Source organism: Dama dama, chromosome 24 (genome assembly GCF_033118175.1).
Source record: "Dama dama isolate Ldn47 chromosome 24, ASM3311817v1, whole genome shotgun sequence".
NCBI classification, from domain to species: domain Eukaryota; kingdom Metazoa; phylum Chordata; class Mammalia; order Artiodactyla; family Cervidae; genus Dama; species Dama dama.
This window is the reverse complement of record NC_083704.1, coordinates 43644120-43659970: the sequence shown is the minus strand read 5'-3', so window position 1 is coordinate 43659970 and position 15851 is coordinate 43644120. Positions and strand designations below refer to the sequence as shown.

General features: G+C 47.0%; 1 protein-coding gene across 5 annotated transcripts in view; it reads left to right on the top strand.

Moving 5' to 3' along the window:
- PTPRG (protein tyrosine phosphatase receptor type G) overlaps positions 1-15851 on the top strand; it is a 759790-nt gene that overhangs the window by 645450 nt on the left and 98489 nt on the right. For all 5 annotated transcript variants that reach the window (XM_061128174.1, XM_061128173.1, XM_061128172.1 and 2 more), the window contains 4 exons: positions 411-595; positions 3587-3695; positions 8601-8650; positions 10475-11237. In XM_061128174.1, coding sequence (XP_060984157.1) covers positions 411-595; positions 3587-3695; positions 8601-8650; positions 10475-11237 — 1107 coding nt within the window. The remainder of the gene's footprint in view (positions 1-410; positions 596-3586; positions 3696-8600; positions 8651-10474; positions 11238-15851) is intronic.

Genomic DNA, 15851 nt, shown 5'->3' with positions numbered 1-15851 from the left:
TGTGTGTGTCTGTGTGTTTGTGTGTGTGTTGTGTGTGTGTGTTGTGTGTATGTGTGTGTTGTGTGTGTGTTGTGTGTCTGTGTGTGTGTCTGTTGTGTGTCTGTGTTGTGTGTCTGTATGTGTGTGTCTGTGTTGTGTATGTCTGTGTGTGTCTCTTTGTGTTGTTTGTGTGTGTGTTGTGTGTGTGTCTGTGTTGTGTGTATGTGTGTGTTGTGTGTCTGTTGTGTGTCTGTTGTGTGTCTGTGTTGTGTGTGTGTCTGTGTGTTGTGTGTGTACAGAGAGAGGAGGGGAGAGGGAAGACAGGTGTGGGGCAGTGTTAGCAGCGGGGGCTCTAAGTGGCCGTCGGGAGCTCGGGGCGCGGGGTGGCGCGGGGCGCGGAGCCCGCGCTGAGCCCGGCCGCGTGTGTCCAGTCTGCAGCTCCCCGCCCGTCCACATGAAGGTGCAGCCGCTGAACCAGACCACGCTGCAGGTGTCCTGGAGCCAGCCGGAGACCGTCTACCACCCGCCCATCATGAACTACATGGTGTCCTACAGCTGGACCAAGAACGAGGACGAGAAGGAGAAGACGTTCACCAAGGACAGCGACAAGGACTTGGTGAGACCTCCGTGTTCTGAGTCAGGGCGTCCGCGGCGAGGGGGGCCCCGTGTGTCTCCTGGGGTGCTTCCTCTGTGACGTTCCAGCCCCCTGCCGCCGTCCTGGTGAAGGCGGGTACCACCGCGGGCAGCACTGTGATGCCACGGCTCCCCCGCCCTTAAACTTGCCGGCCACACCACCAGAAAAAAGAGTTAATCTGTTTGCAGTTAGGCCCTTCAAAACTGACTACTTTTTCTTTTGTTACTAAAAAATAAAGAAGGCAGAACGCCTCCACGAAGCCCTCACCATCTGATAGCATTATCGTAAATGTTACGTGGGTTACACAATTGTACAGTGGGGCTGGGCACGGCGTGAGCGCTGTCAGTACTAGCTGTTATCCTCACTGCAGTTATTCCCCCTCTGCCTCCGTCCTCCCCACTCCTACTCTTGTCAGCCCCACCAGGCAACCCTCTGCAGTCCCCAGTGCTCCCTCCTGTCACATTTCATCTGCCTCACACCTTTCTACCTGCAAGACCCCAGCGACCACGCCATTTTTAACCACTGTTCTCAGGCTCTTAGACCCTGTAATACCTGACTTCACTTTTGAGCAACACATGCCCAGTTCCGTGTCTCATCTTAGATGTGCATAAATATTTAGTGGCCAGCCCCCAACAAGGCCCTTGAGAACAGATGTTTGCAGAAGCCAAGTCTTCTTCCCCTAGAAAAGCAATCACTCCAACAAGCGCTGGTCTTCACATCTTTGCCCAGAAACTCAAAGCGACACGTTTGGGTGTGAAAGTCTGGCGTTTATCGTTAATCAAAAGAAGTCTTTGGGATAATGAAGCCCATCATTGTATATGTACATGAAAAATGTAATAGCACCGAGTGGGATTCTTAATGACTGTTACTGCTTTTTTTCCTTCCAATACAGAGTCCCCAGGGCCCGTTCAATCACTTACAGAATAATACTTTTCGTATTGCTTCAGATGACGATTCTTTTACTTCATTTCCATTTATATTTTCAATTTCCCCACTAGACGTTGTTATCTGGGTCACATTAGGGAATGATGAGCTTCGTGAAATCGGAGAGGAATCTGTTGAAAGGCACCCAAGGTTGTGATGTGTTTTAACCTTTTCTCTTGTCAGGACCAGAAGTCCGGGAGGGAGGTTTCTCTTTCTGAGCTAAGAGGGGCTTGCATTAATCAGCAGAAACTAGCTAGGCGCTTATTTGGTTTCTTATACTAAGTGGGAGATAATTAAACATGCAAAGATGAATAGATACCGGCTCAGAGTGAATTCTAATAAATCCCTGCTTAGAGGAAGCGAAGATTTTTGCTCTGCACAGAAGACGAGGTCACAGGTTTAGAGACTGAGGCATAAATGAGTTTCAGAGAAAGAGAGAGATGTAGAGAAAAACATGCTTTGACAGCAAGTTCTTTTTTTATAAGGATTTCTAGGGGTGGTTCTTTTCTTTTGGGACACACAAAATTAATTTTCTTGATTCCTCAAGAAGTCGAGAGTGCTGACTTAGTGGCAGCCAAGTTTTTCTCCAATTTAGAATTCTTGTGGCCAGAAACATTTCCCAAACATTTTCCTGGCTTTTGCCAGCATCCTCCCGACACACACACCCTCACTGCCAACCTGGGGGAACAGGTGTTATTGCCTGCCTTTTCCGAAAAGTAGGCTGAAAGTGAAATAACTGGACCCCAACCTCCCGCTCTCCCCAGGAATACATTTGCTAGGCAACAGGCAGCAGGCACAGCCACAGTAACTTGTTAATGCCTCTTCAGAGGTTTTCAATAGCTACCTTGGGGAAAACTCACTCAGTGGTTAAGCTCCCAGAGCTGATTTCTGGATCTGGCCCAGAATTCGGTGACGAGACATTTCATCATCAGGGAGTCTTTAAAAATCAGTTGCTTTTGCTTATTTGTTTCTTTCGGCAAGCAAGCCCTGCCAACTTTTTAGGCATTTTCCATTTTCTGATTTTTAAAAGTCTCTTGGAGTAAAGCTTTGCGGGATGGGGATCTGGATTTGGCTCCTGACTTGGGACCAGGGATTGGGAAGCTTTTCTCTTGAAAGAGTCATAGAGTTAAGATTTTAGGTTTTAAAGGCCTCTGTGGGCAACTACTCAACTCTGCCACTGAAGGGTGAAAGCTGCCACAGCAACAGGGAAATGAATGGGTGTGGCCGTGTGCCAATAAAACTTTATTTAGGAGAAACAAACAGCGGGCCGGATTGGGGCTGTAGGCTGTCACTTGTGAACCCCTGTGTTAGACCAGGGCTGTAGTTTCTATTGTGCGGTGAGGACTACCAATGTACAAGGCTCGCTTGACCTCTGTTGTACAGAAGTCCCGAGAACCCTGCGAGGGAAATCTTACTCTCTCCACTTAACAGCTGGAGGGAGCAGAGACCAAAAGACCCTGAGCAGCTGACTCAGAATCTCACAGCTGGTGAGTGGCATGGCACAGGTACATCCCTTGTCCTCTGACTTCCCGTCAAGTATTCTTCCAGCTTCGTGCCTTGTGTTATCCAAGGTCAAGGTACAACAGTGCCTTTAAACTGCAAAGAAACAGTAACGCGGAGACTTGGTTGTGGCTGCTCTCAACTCTGCGTGGCCCTGGAAATTCAGGACACTTGATGATTCTAGATGGTAAATCATTATCGTTTACAAGGTAGAGCAGTTTTGATAGAAGTCCCAGCCTCATGGGTACAAACAAGGCTGAAGGCACGCTCCAAGACAGGGTCAAGCATCTGTGTCGAGACTGGTGTTCCCTTCTCTTACTCTACGTATTTTTGTGTTGAAAACATATTCCCAGGTGAGGTTACTTCTGAATGCTTGTTCCTTTCAGAGCGAGCCTTTGGTCAGTGAGGAAGCATGATGTTCGTTGGGCTTTGCCATGGTACCCAGAAACCTACACGTGATGCTTAACAATCTTTGATGTTCGGCTTTTGGATGTACGGTGTGCTCTGGCCTTTAGCACAGCTCACGCCTGTCCTTTCCTCACCCTGCAGAAAGCCACCATCAGCCACGTCTCACCTGACAGCCTTTATCTGTTCCGGGTCCAGGCTGTGTGTCGCAACGACATGAGGAGTGACTTCAGCCAGACCATGCTCTTCCAAGGTGAGGAGATGGCCTTCTCGTCTGCCCTGGGCCCTTCTCCTTTGGGCTTTGTCTTTCTTCCTGTTCGGGTACTTGCACGTGAGACTACGAACCTGGCCTAAACATCAGCGTGGGCTTTGCGGTCACACCAGAAAAGCCTGGGTCATTTAGACCTGTGTTTTAGGTAGGGGGTTTCACAGGCCAGAGGAGGGGAAGAAGGGTGAAGTGATTATTTTTAAAAATTACTGTGATTTTCCAATCGTGGAGATCCAAGCATGTATCTACTACTGTGTCAGATCATAGAATCATCTTCTAGTCACGTGGAGGAGTACTGTCTTTGGATTTCCAGCATAATTCAGTTAGCTGATTTAGGGTCTAGTGGAATGTTTCAGGTCAGCTTTGGGGCATGGCAAGAGGAGAATTCACTTTGGTGAAGAACTTAAAGGAACTCTTAAAAACTTTGTCATCAAGATGTCGTTACAGATGTCATCTTTAAATGGAATATTTTTTAAGCCAAAATAAATATAAAATACCCATGAACAGCAACGAAAAATCAAAACTTTGCATGAAGACAGGATATTCTCTATCTTACTTGCCCCACAATCATCTTAGTCCTGGTTCCAATAAAACTTGATTAACAAAAATTGGCAGCTGGCCTGTGGGCTGTAGTTGGCAGATCTGGTTTTGTGCAGGGCAGAAAGACCAGGGTGGAGGGAGCTACCAGGGCATCAGCCTTTGCTCTGCCTGTCTGATGTCCCCCTTGGGAAGGTTACTTACTTCCTAGATCCTTGGTTTCAGAGACACAAACCAGGCCAGTGCTTCTTAACATTTGTGAGTTATGTATCTGGGATGAAGGCTTTGGACATTTTTCCTAGAAAATGCCAGAAGTTTGCATGTCACAGCTTCCGGGGTCTCAGAAACCCTGTAGATCGTAGATCCGGCTTCACTGTCTGGAATCCTGTGAGCAATACACATTCACGGGCCCCTCCCAGACTAATCATCTCGGAATCTCAGAGGATGAGGCCCAGGAATCTGAATTTGAAGCAGATGGCTCAGGTACCAAGCATGCACATGAGAGATGGAGAAGTTGCTGACTCAGAGCCAGGGCCCTGACTTGAGGGCCCCAAGTTGAGTCCTGGCTGCCACTTAGTCTTTTTGTGACTCTGAAAATGTTGACTAATGTCTCTAAGCTGCAATTTCATAGTCTGAAAGTGGTAGTTAGGGGAGTACTGCCCCCATGGGGTCCTTGTCAGTGACAGGGTGATGCATGTTACGTAATTAGCACAGGCCTAGAACCAATGCTCAATATCACCTTAGTGTGAGGCTTAATTATATAAAAAATAATATGTGATGAACCCAGAGTAGGAACCCCCTCAGCTGAGATTCCCTCCACGGATCCCTTCTAGCTTTGCAGGTTTGCATCTAGTATTGAAAGAGCCTTTGCTGACATTCACATCAGCTCGTTCTTCCATTTAAATGACTTGAAATTAGCACGGATGTATTTTTTTCACGAGTAAATCGCACTCAGCGTTTGTCTACCTGAATGTACGGGCCCATCTGCTTGTGTTGAGCAGAGGCCACAGGCCAAGGCCAGGTCTGTCTGGGCCAGCCCACGGGAGCCAGCAGGTGAAGCCAGAGTGTGAGCTCGCTGAGGCCGGGGCCTGGCAACTTTGGGCACATAAATCATGATTAGGCCGCTCATGCGCTCTAACTAGGAGCCCGGAATCTGCAAAACCGCCTTTCCTGATTAATAGGCCCCTGAGCTCACTGGCTTCTGCACAGACTTTGAAAAATGAAATGTTTGTAATACAATGCAGTTCCCAAAAGCCTCGTCAGCTGTAAATTCCGAGCACGGAATAGTTAAAATGTCTGATCACGGTGACTCCTTAAAGATGGCAGTGCCTCCTTTGCCTGAAGACTTCCCTTGCGCAGGGGTAGACATACATTCACTCATTTTCCGTATCAGCGTTTGTCCCTGCATGTTGACAAAGGGACACACAGTGGCTTTGGGATCTTCCCTGCACCTTCCAGTGGGCAGTGGAAAAACGAAATCTGCCGGTTAGCTAGCACACCTTTTCTGGTGAGCCAGCTAGGAGCTTGTAAGCAGTAGAGGCCAGAGTTCAAAACAGATCAACTTATAAGAGTTCAGTGTTAAAAGGGGAAGAAATAAACTTAGGGAATTTCATGGACACTTTGTTAAGAATAATTAGGTTTCCCCTTGATAAAGTTTGCCTCTGATTTGGCGGCATGAGAAAGCCATGTGGAATATTTTCATTATTATAGTAAATAGCACGGGTTTCCCCGGTGGCTCAGTGGTAAAGAATCTGCCTGCAGTGCAGGAGATGTAGGATACGTAGGTTTCATCCCTGGGTTGGGAATATCCCCTGAAAGAGGAAATGGCAACCCACTCCAGTATTCTTGCCTGGAACATCCCATGGACACAGAAGCTTGGCGGGCTGTGGTCCATGGGGTCACAAAGAGTCGGACACAACTAAAGTGACACAGCACAGCACATAGTAAATAACACAATATTTATGTCCTATATAGCATAATAAATAAGTTATGCTTACTTTACTGTAGTAAGTATGATAATAATAATGGTGATCATTGTCTGTGGAGTGGCTCCCAGTTACAGAGCGTTTGGCCCTAAGTCATCTCATCTGACCTCATGGCAGCTTGTAATGCAGATTTTATTTTCTAGAGGGGGAAATGATGTTCTGAGCAATCGAGTAACTTGCCCCCCCCCCCAAAAAATAAATCATTTGACTACTAAGCAGAGTCCAATTTCTTATTCCAAAGCCCAGTCATTTATACACGACAGACAACCCCTAAAGCATAAATATTATGCTGTTAAAGCATAAATATTAAGCCATTGTCCTCAACAAATGGCTCAAAAGATTGATTGCCAAGTGTTCAAAAGGTTTTTTGCAGGTCTCAACTGTCGTGGAAAATAAGGGCTTGTAAGCCTGCTCTTTGAGCCACAGACCCATCAGGCATCCTGGCCAAGCCATCAGATGCTCTCTCAGAATGGTTTAAAATAAATAATTAAAATATATAGGAAAGGAAACCAATTGCACTTAGATACAGTTGTCAAAATATTTTAAACACGCAAATCGGCAACACAGTCATTGCTGCACTTCTTTTATGAAAGTATTAAATGACAAGTGGTGGGTCTGTTAGCGATGGTGATTTCTGAGTAGCAATGAACATAAATGATACTTCAAAATAGCTCCAGCAACTGTAAGGCAGCGGGAAAATATCCCATTTCAATCACAGACAGAGCATCCTGCTAAATAGAGCCGAGATTCCTAGCTTCCGTTCCTCTTGCAAGAAGAAGCGACGTCTCCCTGACAGCTCAGTGGAGACACGTGTCTCCTTTTCCCCCCATCCCTGAATTCCACCAGGTCGATGGACTGGTGATCTGAAAGGCCCTGTAGAAGCTTCCTAGTCATCACGACTAGAACTGACCCCAATGGGAATTGTTCAAGATCAATGAAAAGCAGGCACAGTGATGGAGTGGCCACTGAGTTTGTTGGCCTTAAATTAAGGCCTTTGTAAAGGGCAGGAAAAGCAGATCTCTTAGGAAGCTTTCTTCCTATGTTAACAAAGGGAGGTGTGTATACCTGTCTGAGGCAGCACAGTATTGATCCCGAAGCAGCTCACTGATGGTGGGAGGTTATATTTAGTGCCAGGCAAGGACTGTTTGCTTCCTGGGCTGCCTCATCTGACCTGGTTGTATTGACGTGTAGATCAGTCTATTCCCCACAGTTGTCTCTTTACACGTTTCACTTTCCAGCTGAGCAAAGTGACTATATTGTTAAGTTGGGGGTTGGAAATGTAGACGCCCTGTGGCCCAGCAGGGAACCACATACAAATGAGGGGGGACCATCATGGAAAACTGGAGAGGTGCCCTTTGAAAGGGGGTGATGGATGCTTAGCCCCTACCAAATGTTGTCCTCCAGGGAGGTGAACTCGGTTTTGCCAAAAATTGTGATTTTTTTTTTTTAGGATGAGCAAAAAATTGGGATTTTCAGGTTAAAGCTGCTGTTTAAAATGTTGACAGTGAATTCATTGTTGTTGTTGTTTTTTTTCTTTTTCAAAAAGCTTTCAGGGCAGATAAAAAATAGTTCAAGTACTTGCCCCACTTCTAATTTAGGTAAAAACTCCAGCAGATACAAATGTTATTTATTTGGGAATTTAGTGGGTTTTTGCACCTTTTTCAATGCCATGTATGTGTGGGAAGCAAATGTTTATTTTGTATAGGACTATTGTTTTTGAGATCAGCACAAAAAGGGAGTCTGACAAATAGTTAGATTACAGTTCTTACATTTTTTAAGGAAGACATAAAAAGTACCAGTTTCAGGTAAATTGTAATAAGTTTAGGATGCATATTATAGCCCCTGAAAGGATACTATAAGACATTATCACCAAAAAAAGACAATAGAGAGTAACAATGGAGTAATACGAAGTTTAAAAACAGACAAAATGTTGACAAAGGTCAGAGCGGTGGTGAGAATACCTCCATGGAGGCATGGAGAATGTCTATATTTTAATATGAGGGCGAGTTATACAGCAGTAAAAATTAATTTGACTCTACACTGAAGATTTGTGCATTTTGCTGTATATAAGTTTTATCTCAATTTAAAAAATGATTACAATTTTGTAAAGTTTTAAACTAAGAGCTTAAGACAAGAATCAGAAACTGTGGCCCACAGATATGGCCAGATACGGCCATCTGCATGTTTTCTGATGACTCACAAACTGAGAAGAGTTTCACATTTTTTGATAGTTGGGCAAAAAAAATAAAGAGGAGTATTTATAACATGTAAAAATTATGTTTTTCAGATTTGTGTAGGTAAGTACAGTTTTGTTGGAACAACAACAAGAAAGTTCTGCTGTTTACAGTATAATTTCTTTGCTTCTCAGCTAATACCACTCGAATATTCCAAGGGACCAGAATTGTCAAAACAGGAGTGGTAAGTAGAGAATGTAATTGCTTTGTCATGGGTGGTTGGTAATTTTCATGCCTAAATGTTCTAAATAACTGTCACCACAAGGTGGCAGTATGATGTTGTCAAACTGCTCAATGAGAAGTGGTTAAAATACTGAATAAATTAACTATACACTCTGTATAATTCAGTGCAATACGTTATTTTAAAAAGCTGTGCAACAGAGTTAAGCCAGCAGTGTTATACTGTATTGTTTTTGTCAAGATAAAATTTTTTAATGGTTTATAATTTGTGAGATCATAGGATGTAAGAATGCAAAGGAGTAAGGACAGGCTCAGATTCAAAGGTTGTTATTTGACCAAAGTTATATGAATTTGCACATGTCTGGAGCCTCAGTATCTAAATTTTCTCCTTTCTAGTACGACTAATAATTGTAATAATAATTGCAATGTTGGTAATAACAAATCCTACAATATATTAAGTTTTTCCTGGGTTTCAGGCACAGAGTATTAGTTTATTTACCCCTCACGGCGTCCCACAAGTTTGGTATTACTATGACTCCCATTTTATGGATGAGAAAGCTGAGGCTCAGTGAGTTAATGTGCCCAGCATCTCCCAGAGAGCAAGTAAGGTATCATGCTCAAGCCAGACTGTCTGACTGCTCTGTCTCCAGTGCCTTATCATGGGTGGCACCTGGCGTTTCATTGACCAACTTCAAAACTCATCATTTGCTAGCTTGATCATCCTTAAACTGCAAACTTTTCAAACTGAAACTTGAGACAGTGGTGAAAGATAAGTGGTTCTAGCTGTATTACTTTGAACTACAAAAGTGATGGGATGGAATTCTGGATTCCGCATATGAGGTTTCAAAAACTAAAATTAAACGAGTAAGTCAGAGCAGCACTTATATTTGTAAGATACCGTGTTCAAATACAGTCCCTCCATGAAGCCTGATTCAGTAGGATGGGAAGAAAGAGCTGAGACTTGTACCTAGTCAGCTGCACCTCTGCCCCTTAATCCCTTAATCTCTCTGTGCCCCATTTTCCTCACCTGTAAAGTGGGGTGATGTTCACGTGTGTCCCCGGGAGAGCCTGGGATGCCCAGGCACATAGTTGGAGCTTTTTAAATGGAACTCTTACTGTCATCTATACAAGCATGTATTTCGCTATGATTAAATATGGAGAGTCTGAAATCAGATACAGTGCCCGACACAGGGATGCGGGTGTAAACCGGCTCCCGAGGCCTGCAGTGTAGAGCGTGGCCTGACTTCTGACCTGGCTACTGCAGACACGTACCTGTCCTCTGCAGACACGTACCTGCAGACACTGTCCTCTGTCCACCCACTTCTTCACTTTAAGATGTGCAGCCGGGTCCTGGAGAGCTTCTGTAGACCTCAGGGCTGCGAGTTGTCCGCAAGTGCCACAATGTATGCAGAAGCTCCTGCCTCCTCCAGGGTCACCCCAGCAACACATGACTGTCCGGTGTTGCCTGCGTATTGCTTATTTGATGTTTGTCTTTCAGACAGGGTTTCCCAGCAGCATGAACGCAGCTTACTCTTTTGCCACTTAGCCTCCTCCTCCTGAGCAATATCAGTGAAAAGTTGAAGTTGGGTTTGATATGTAGATTACAAATTTTAAGTAATTATAAAAACATAAAGAGTGATGGTGGTCGGCCACGGATGGCCTGTTGTCAGCTTTGGCGCCAGGCTTTGGGAGACCCTGAGAATAAAGGTGAAGATGAGTGGAAGCCCTTGGAGGGTCGTGTCCAGGGCCTTGTTCCCAATCCCAGTGACTGACACAGCTTTCTCTTCCTCCCTCCCTTCCCCCCACCTCCCTGGGCAACCCCTTCAAGCCCACAGCGTCGCCGGCCTCTTCAGCCGACATGGCCCCCATCAGCTCAGGCTCCTCCACCTGGACATCCTCCGGCATCCCCTTCTCCTTTGTCTCCATGGCGACCGGGATGGGCCCATCGTCCAGCGGCAGCCAGGCGACCGTGGCCTCGGTGGTCACCAGCACGCTCCTGGCCGGCCTGGGCTTCAGCGGCGGCGGCATCTCCTCCTTCCCCAGCACCGTGTGGCCCACGCGCCTGCCCACAGCCGCCTCGGCCAGCAAGCAGGCCGGCAGACCCGTCCTGGCCACGACCGAGGCCTTGGCCAGCCCCGGCGCCGACAGCGATTCGGCGCCCAGCAAGGACGGCGAGGGCGCGGAGGAGGGCGAAAAGGACGAGAAGAGCGAGAGCGAGGACGGCGAGCGAGAGCACGAGGAGGAAGGCGAGAAGGACTCCGAGAAGAAGGAGCGGAGCGGGGTGACCCACGCCCCGCGGGCGCGCAGCCACACCCAGCCCACCGCCGCGCCCTCGGCCCCCGGCACCGCTGCCCAGGAGGGCGCGCATCAGACTACACCCGGGCGCGAGCGGGCCCGCACTGCCAGCCCCACCGCCCAGCCCCAGGACGCCCTGGACCCCCGCTCGGCCACCCCCACCCAAGTGCCCCCCACAGTCACAGAGGAGCAGGACGAAGACAGTGACCCCGCGAGGCCCGAGGTGCCATCCAGGAAGCCTGTGCCCCCCGGGGACCGGTTTCCCGAGGATAGCAGGTTCATCACTGTTAACCCAGGTAAGCGGCCGCCCCTCCCCTGAGCCTTCACGCTGGTGTGCACAGTCTTACCCTTGGAGAAATAAGTGAAGGTAGAGAGTGAAGATCCAGAGAGTGCTTAGTATTCCTGGAATTGTGTGCCTGTGTGTGTGTCTTTTTATTTTCTTCTGGTAAAAATTACCTCTTCTATTAAAGTGGCTGGACTAAGTCTTGCCCTATACTTGCTTGCTGGTAAAGTCGACTTGCCTCAGAGTAACTCCAGGCACTTCAGCCACACCATGAGGTGAATGATGGAAAAAAACATCCATCTTAAGAAATGTATTCTTTCAGATTTCTTTCCTTAGGCTTTTATCCAGCCCCTGTGTTTCTGGGCTGTCTGAGCGGTGCCAGTCGCTGGCCGGGGTCCTGACCTAGGTGAGCATGATACCTGCAGCTTGACGCTCAGAGGGTAAAAGAGGAGCCCCAACGCAGGGAAGTTAGGAGACAGAAAGGTTGGGAAGCAAGCAAGCAAATCCATGGGCAAGCCAGAAGCCTAGCTAACTGTTGTTGGAAACTGTGAACGGTCACAGTAAAGCCAAGAAACGGGGTGATGTCAAAGAAAATAATCAGGAAGAGGGCAGGGAGCTATTTTAACCACCAAGGGCCACTCGGGGGAAGTGACTTTATGTTGAACCTAAAAGGGTGAGAAGCTCCAGCGTGGGGAGAACTGAGATTAGTTCATCCCAGCCTAAGAAATAGTACCCTATTTGCTCTGTGAATTGTACATTTTATGGATGGTGACCCCAGGGCACGGCTGGCCTGCCCTCCGCGGGAAGGACATGATCCCCATCTTCCTGGCCAGGGGTGATTTTGTGGCTCTGTCCTAGGCTCACATGTTATTGAAACATCCCCTGAGTTTTTACAAGGGAGTCCTGAACATGAGGGGTTGTTATTGTTGTGAGGGTTTTCTTAATAAGAAAGTCTCTCTTTTGCCAGACTACAAGATGTTTAGCAACAATTTTTTTTTCTTTTTCTTTTTTTTTTTTTTTTTTGCATCTAAGCTGTTGTGGAGTTATAAGAGTGCAAAAAAAAAGCAACTGGTAAATATTTATTTGCTTTTGCACTTGTAAACATTAAAATTCATCTAAAGCTGAGACCTCGTATGTTAAGATACAACTTAGAATAAATTTTCATGTTTTGAATTACGTTCCTCCTTAAAGCTGGTATGGACTCATGTTTTGAAGTGTGGGTCTGCTGTGGGTGCTGCTCACTTTGTCCCAGTTTTAGGGGAAGGTGCAGAGTAGTCCTCTAAGGATCAAGTAAAGGAAATATCAAGCCACTTGGGGAGCTGTTTGCAGCTCTTCCTGCAGGAGCAGTGACATTCCCTCCAGGAACTGATGTGGAAAAGTTGGATTTCTTGCGTTTGGAGATACTTAAAGAGATATTTGTGGAGTACCTACTGAATCCCAGGCGCTGGACTAGGCATTGGGAATAGACTCTAGATCTAGTCAGGCTTGTGTCCTCCTGAGGTTTATTTTCTAATGGAAAAGCTTGAGAGTGTTCCAGTAAATAAACACGTTAACATCAAGTGCTGGAGTTGGGGTCAGGGACAGTTTTCATCCAGTGGTCGAGGAAGGGCATCTGAGTGGAGACCCTGGTGGTGAGAAGGAGCTAGCTAGGCAGTGACTCATGGAAGAACATTCTGGGCTATAGGAGCAGCAGGTGCAGAGACCCTAAAGTGGGGGCTAATTTGGATCAGTCAGGGAGCCATCAGAGGGCCAGTGTGTCGGGACCCCTGAGATCAGGGATGCAGGATGAGTTCGAGCAGAGCTTAGTTCAGGAAGGGGTTTGTCAGCCATGCTGAGGCTTGGGTTCTAAGCAATGTGGAAAACCAGTGGTGGATTTCCCCAGCAGAGTTACTCATCTGATGAACTTTTTCAGAAGGTCATTTCAGCCTCTCTGTGGACATTTAGGGAGGCAGGAATGGACACAGGAAGCTGAGTTAGGAGGTGATGACTGAGGCAGTTTGGACCAGTGTGGTTTCTCCACAGACAGTAGTGGACCTGGAGTTGATTTTCAGGCTTGAACAGTTTCGCCTGCAGACTAGGGGCTCTGGCAAAGTAGCCTTCTCAGCTGGCTCCTCTAAAACGTTCCTTTGTCCACACTCCTGAAAAGCTCTCCAAGTGATGAGCTTGAAGCTTTGGCAGTTTGAGAGAGTGGTGAGGGTGGGGGCCTGGGATTCAGTCCAGGTGCGCGGAAATGAGTCCTTGGAGTGGCAGTCAAGTTCCTGATGCCAGGGAGAGGGGAGCAGAAACAATTGGTAAATCCTGCGGAGGTTTCTGCCTTCAGGTACAGGAACTGTGCGTCTCCAGCTTCAGCCCTGCACACATCTGAGTGTCCACGGTCTTGGCAGAGTACCTTGTGGAGTCAGATCCTCCCAGGAGGCTCTGCCCTTTATTCTCACAGGGTCTGCAGGCCAGTCTTGGGCTCAGCATCCTCATCTGTAGGTGGACGTAACTAGAGCCCTTAGTGCTGAAGGCGGTGCAGATAAACGGAGTCACCCGTCTTGTCAGTGACACGAGAAGAGGAGCTTTATGCAGCCCAAGGTTCACACGACGGCAGTGGCGACTATGAGGCAGCCCTTTGCAGGTCTCCTGCAGTCTTCCTGGGACTTTAAAGAGCAGGTGGAGATTGTGGTCCCCAGTGAGCTGGCGCTAGAAACAATCTCCAGAAACTCCAGTCTGTCCCCAGCGCTGGTAAAGCAGAGCATCTACCTTTCGACCTTTATCTCGATGGGGAAGTCCACTTCTTCCCAAAGTCAGAAGGGTCTTCCTTTAGAATTTCAGGCAGTTTCAATTTGAGAGTGGTGGTGGGGCTGGGGCTTGGTTAAGCCAGACATGAGCAAACTTTTTCTGCAAACAGCCAGAGAGTGGACATTTCCAGATTTGTGGATTGTAAGTCTTTGTTGCAACTATACCTCTTTGCAAGGTGTCATGTAAGCAGACTGAAACACCCCACAAATGGGCGGATGTGGTTTGAGTTCTGGTAAAACTCAGCTTTCCAAAACAGGCAGTGGGCCTGATTTGATCAGCATGCTATCATTTGCTGACCCCTGTGGCTTTACACAGAAGTGTGTGTGTTGCTCAGTCATGTCTGACTCTTTGGGACCCCATGGACTGCAGCACACCAGGCCTCCCTGTCTCTCACTGTCTCCCAGCATTAGCCCATTGCCCATTTGCCCATCACGTCCGTTGAATTGGTGATGCTATCCAGTCATCTCATCCTCTTCCACTCTCTTCTCCTTGTGCCTTCAGATACTTTGGCCACCTGATGGCCAGCTGACTCATTGGAAAAGAGCCTGATGCTAGGCAAGATTGAAGGCAAATATATATGTTGGTTGGTTAATATATATGTTAACCATATGTGGCCTGTTGGTTAATAAAAGATATAAGTAACTTGAGGGTAAAACCCCACATTGTGCATGACCCCCAAGGTCTCACTTTGCCTCGATCCATCTTGCCCTTTTCTCCATCTGCCTCCTCCAGCTTGGTGTTTATTTTTTTAAACGAAATCCCCATCATTTTAATGTTAGTGGCGACTTCTTTTAAAGACTCTGGATGTACATTTGCGTAAATCTGTTCCACATTTATTTTTTCTTCATGTTAAAAACAATTCTCCCAGTCGATATTTAGTCTCTTCAAAAAAAAGCGTTAACGTTAAACAAATTGTGTTATTTTTTTTACCAGCCTCTCCAAAAGGCTTATTTAAATCCCCTTGATGTTTGATAACATCTTTTCAAAAAATCCTATGAATAGTATCTTCAATATTAACTTGCAGGGAAGAAGAGAGAACGATTCTCTAGAAGAAAGGGGCCAGTTCAGGCACATGCAGAAATCAGGCAGGTAACAACAGCCAGGGTCCCTCCCTCAGCAGCCACAGCCCAGATGTGGTGAAGACAACCCCAAAGGCAATACAGTGTTCTCAGGGTGGAACGCAACATGCCCTGGCGGTAGCACCTCAGAGTGGGCACAGTCTACAAACTCATCATTTAATGCTGGGGTTTTCCCTTTTTCTTTCCTTATATCTGGGAAACTCCTTTTTCAGACTGCGTCTTGCTCAGAACCCCATTATGTAAACGCTCATTCACCAAAAGCTGGCTGAGTGCCTCCTCTAGTTCAGGGGTTGGGAGAGTACAGTCTCCAGACCAGATCTGGCCCTTGACTGACTTTGGTCCTAACCCTGAGCTAGGAATGGGCTTCCCTGGTGGCCCAGTGATAAAGAATCCCCCTTTAATGCAGGAGACTGAGGTTCGATCCGTGGATTGGGAAGATTCCCTGGAGGAGGACATGGCAACTGACTCCAGTATTCTTGCTTGGAGAATTCCGTGGACAGGGACCTGGGAGGCTCCAGTCCACGGGGTCACAAAGAGTCAAAAGGATACAACTGAAGCAGCTGAGCATGCGCATAAGTCAGAAAAAGACTGAGTTGGTCAGAGACTTGGAGCTGCTCTTCTGCTCTGACTCAGAGTCGAGGGTGCTAACCTCCAGCCTCCTCTCTCCTTTGGGAAAACATTGAGTACCTCTTGGGAACACTTAGGCTCTAAAGAAGGCCAGCTTGAAAACCTTTACTTCTAGAAACAGTTGCATCACTGCTTAA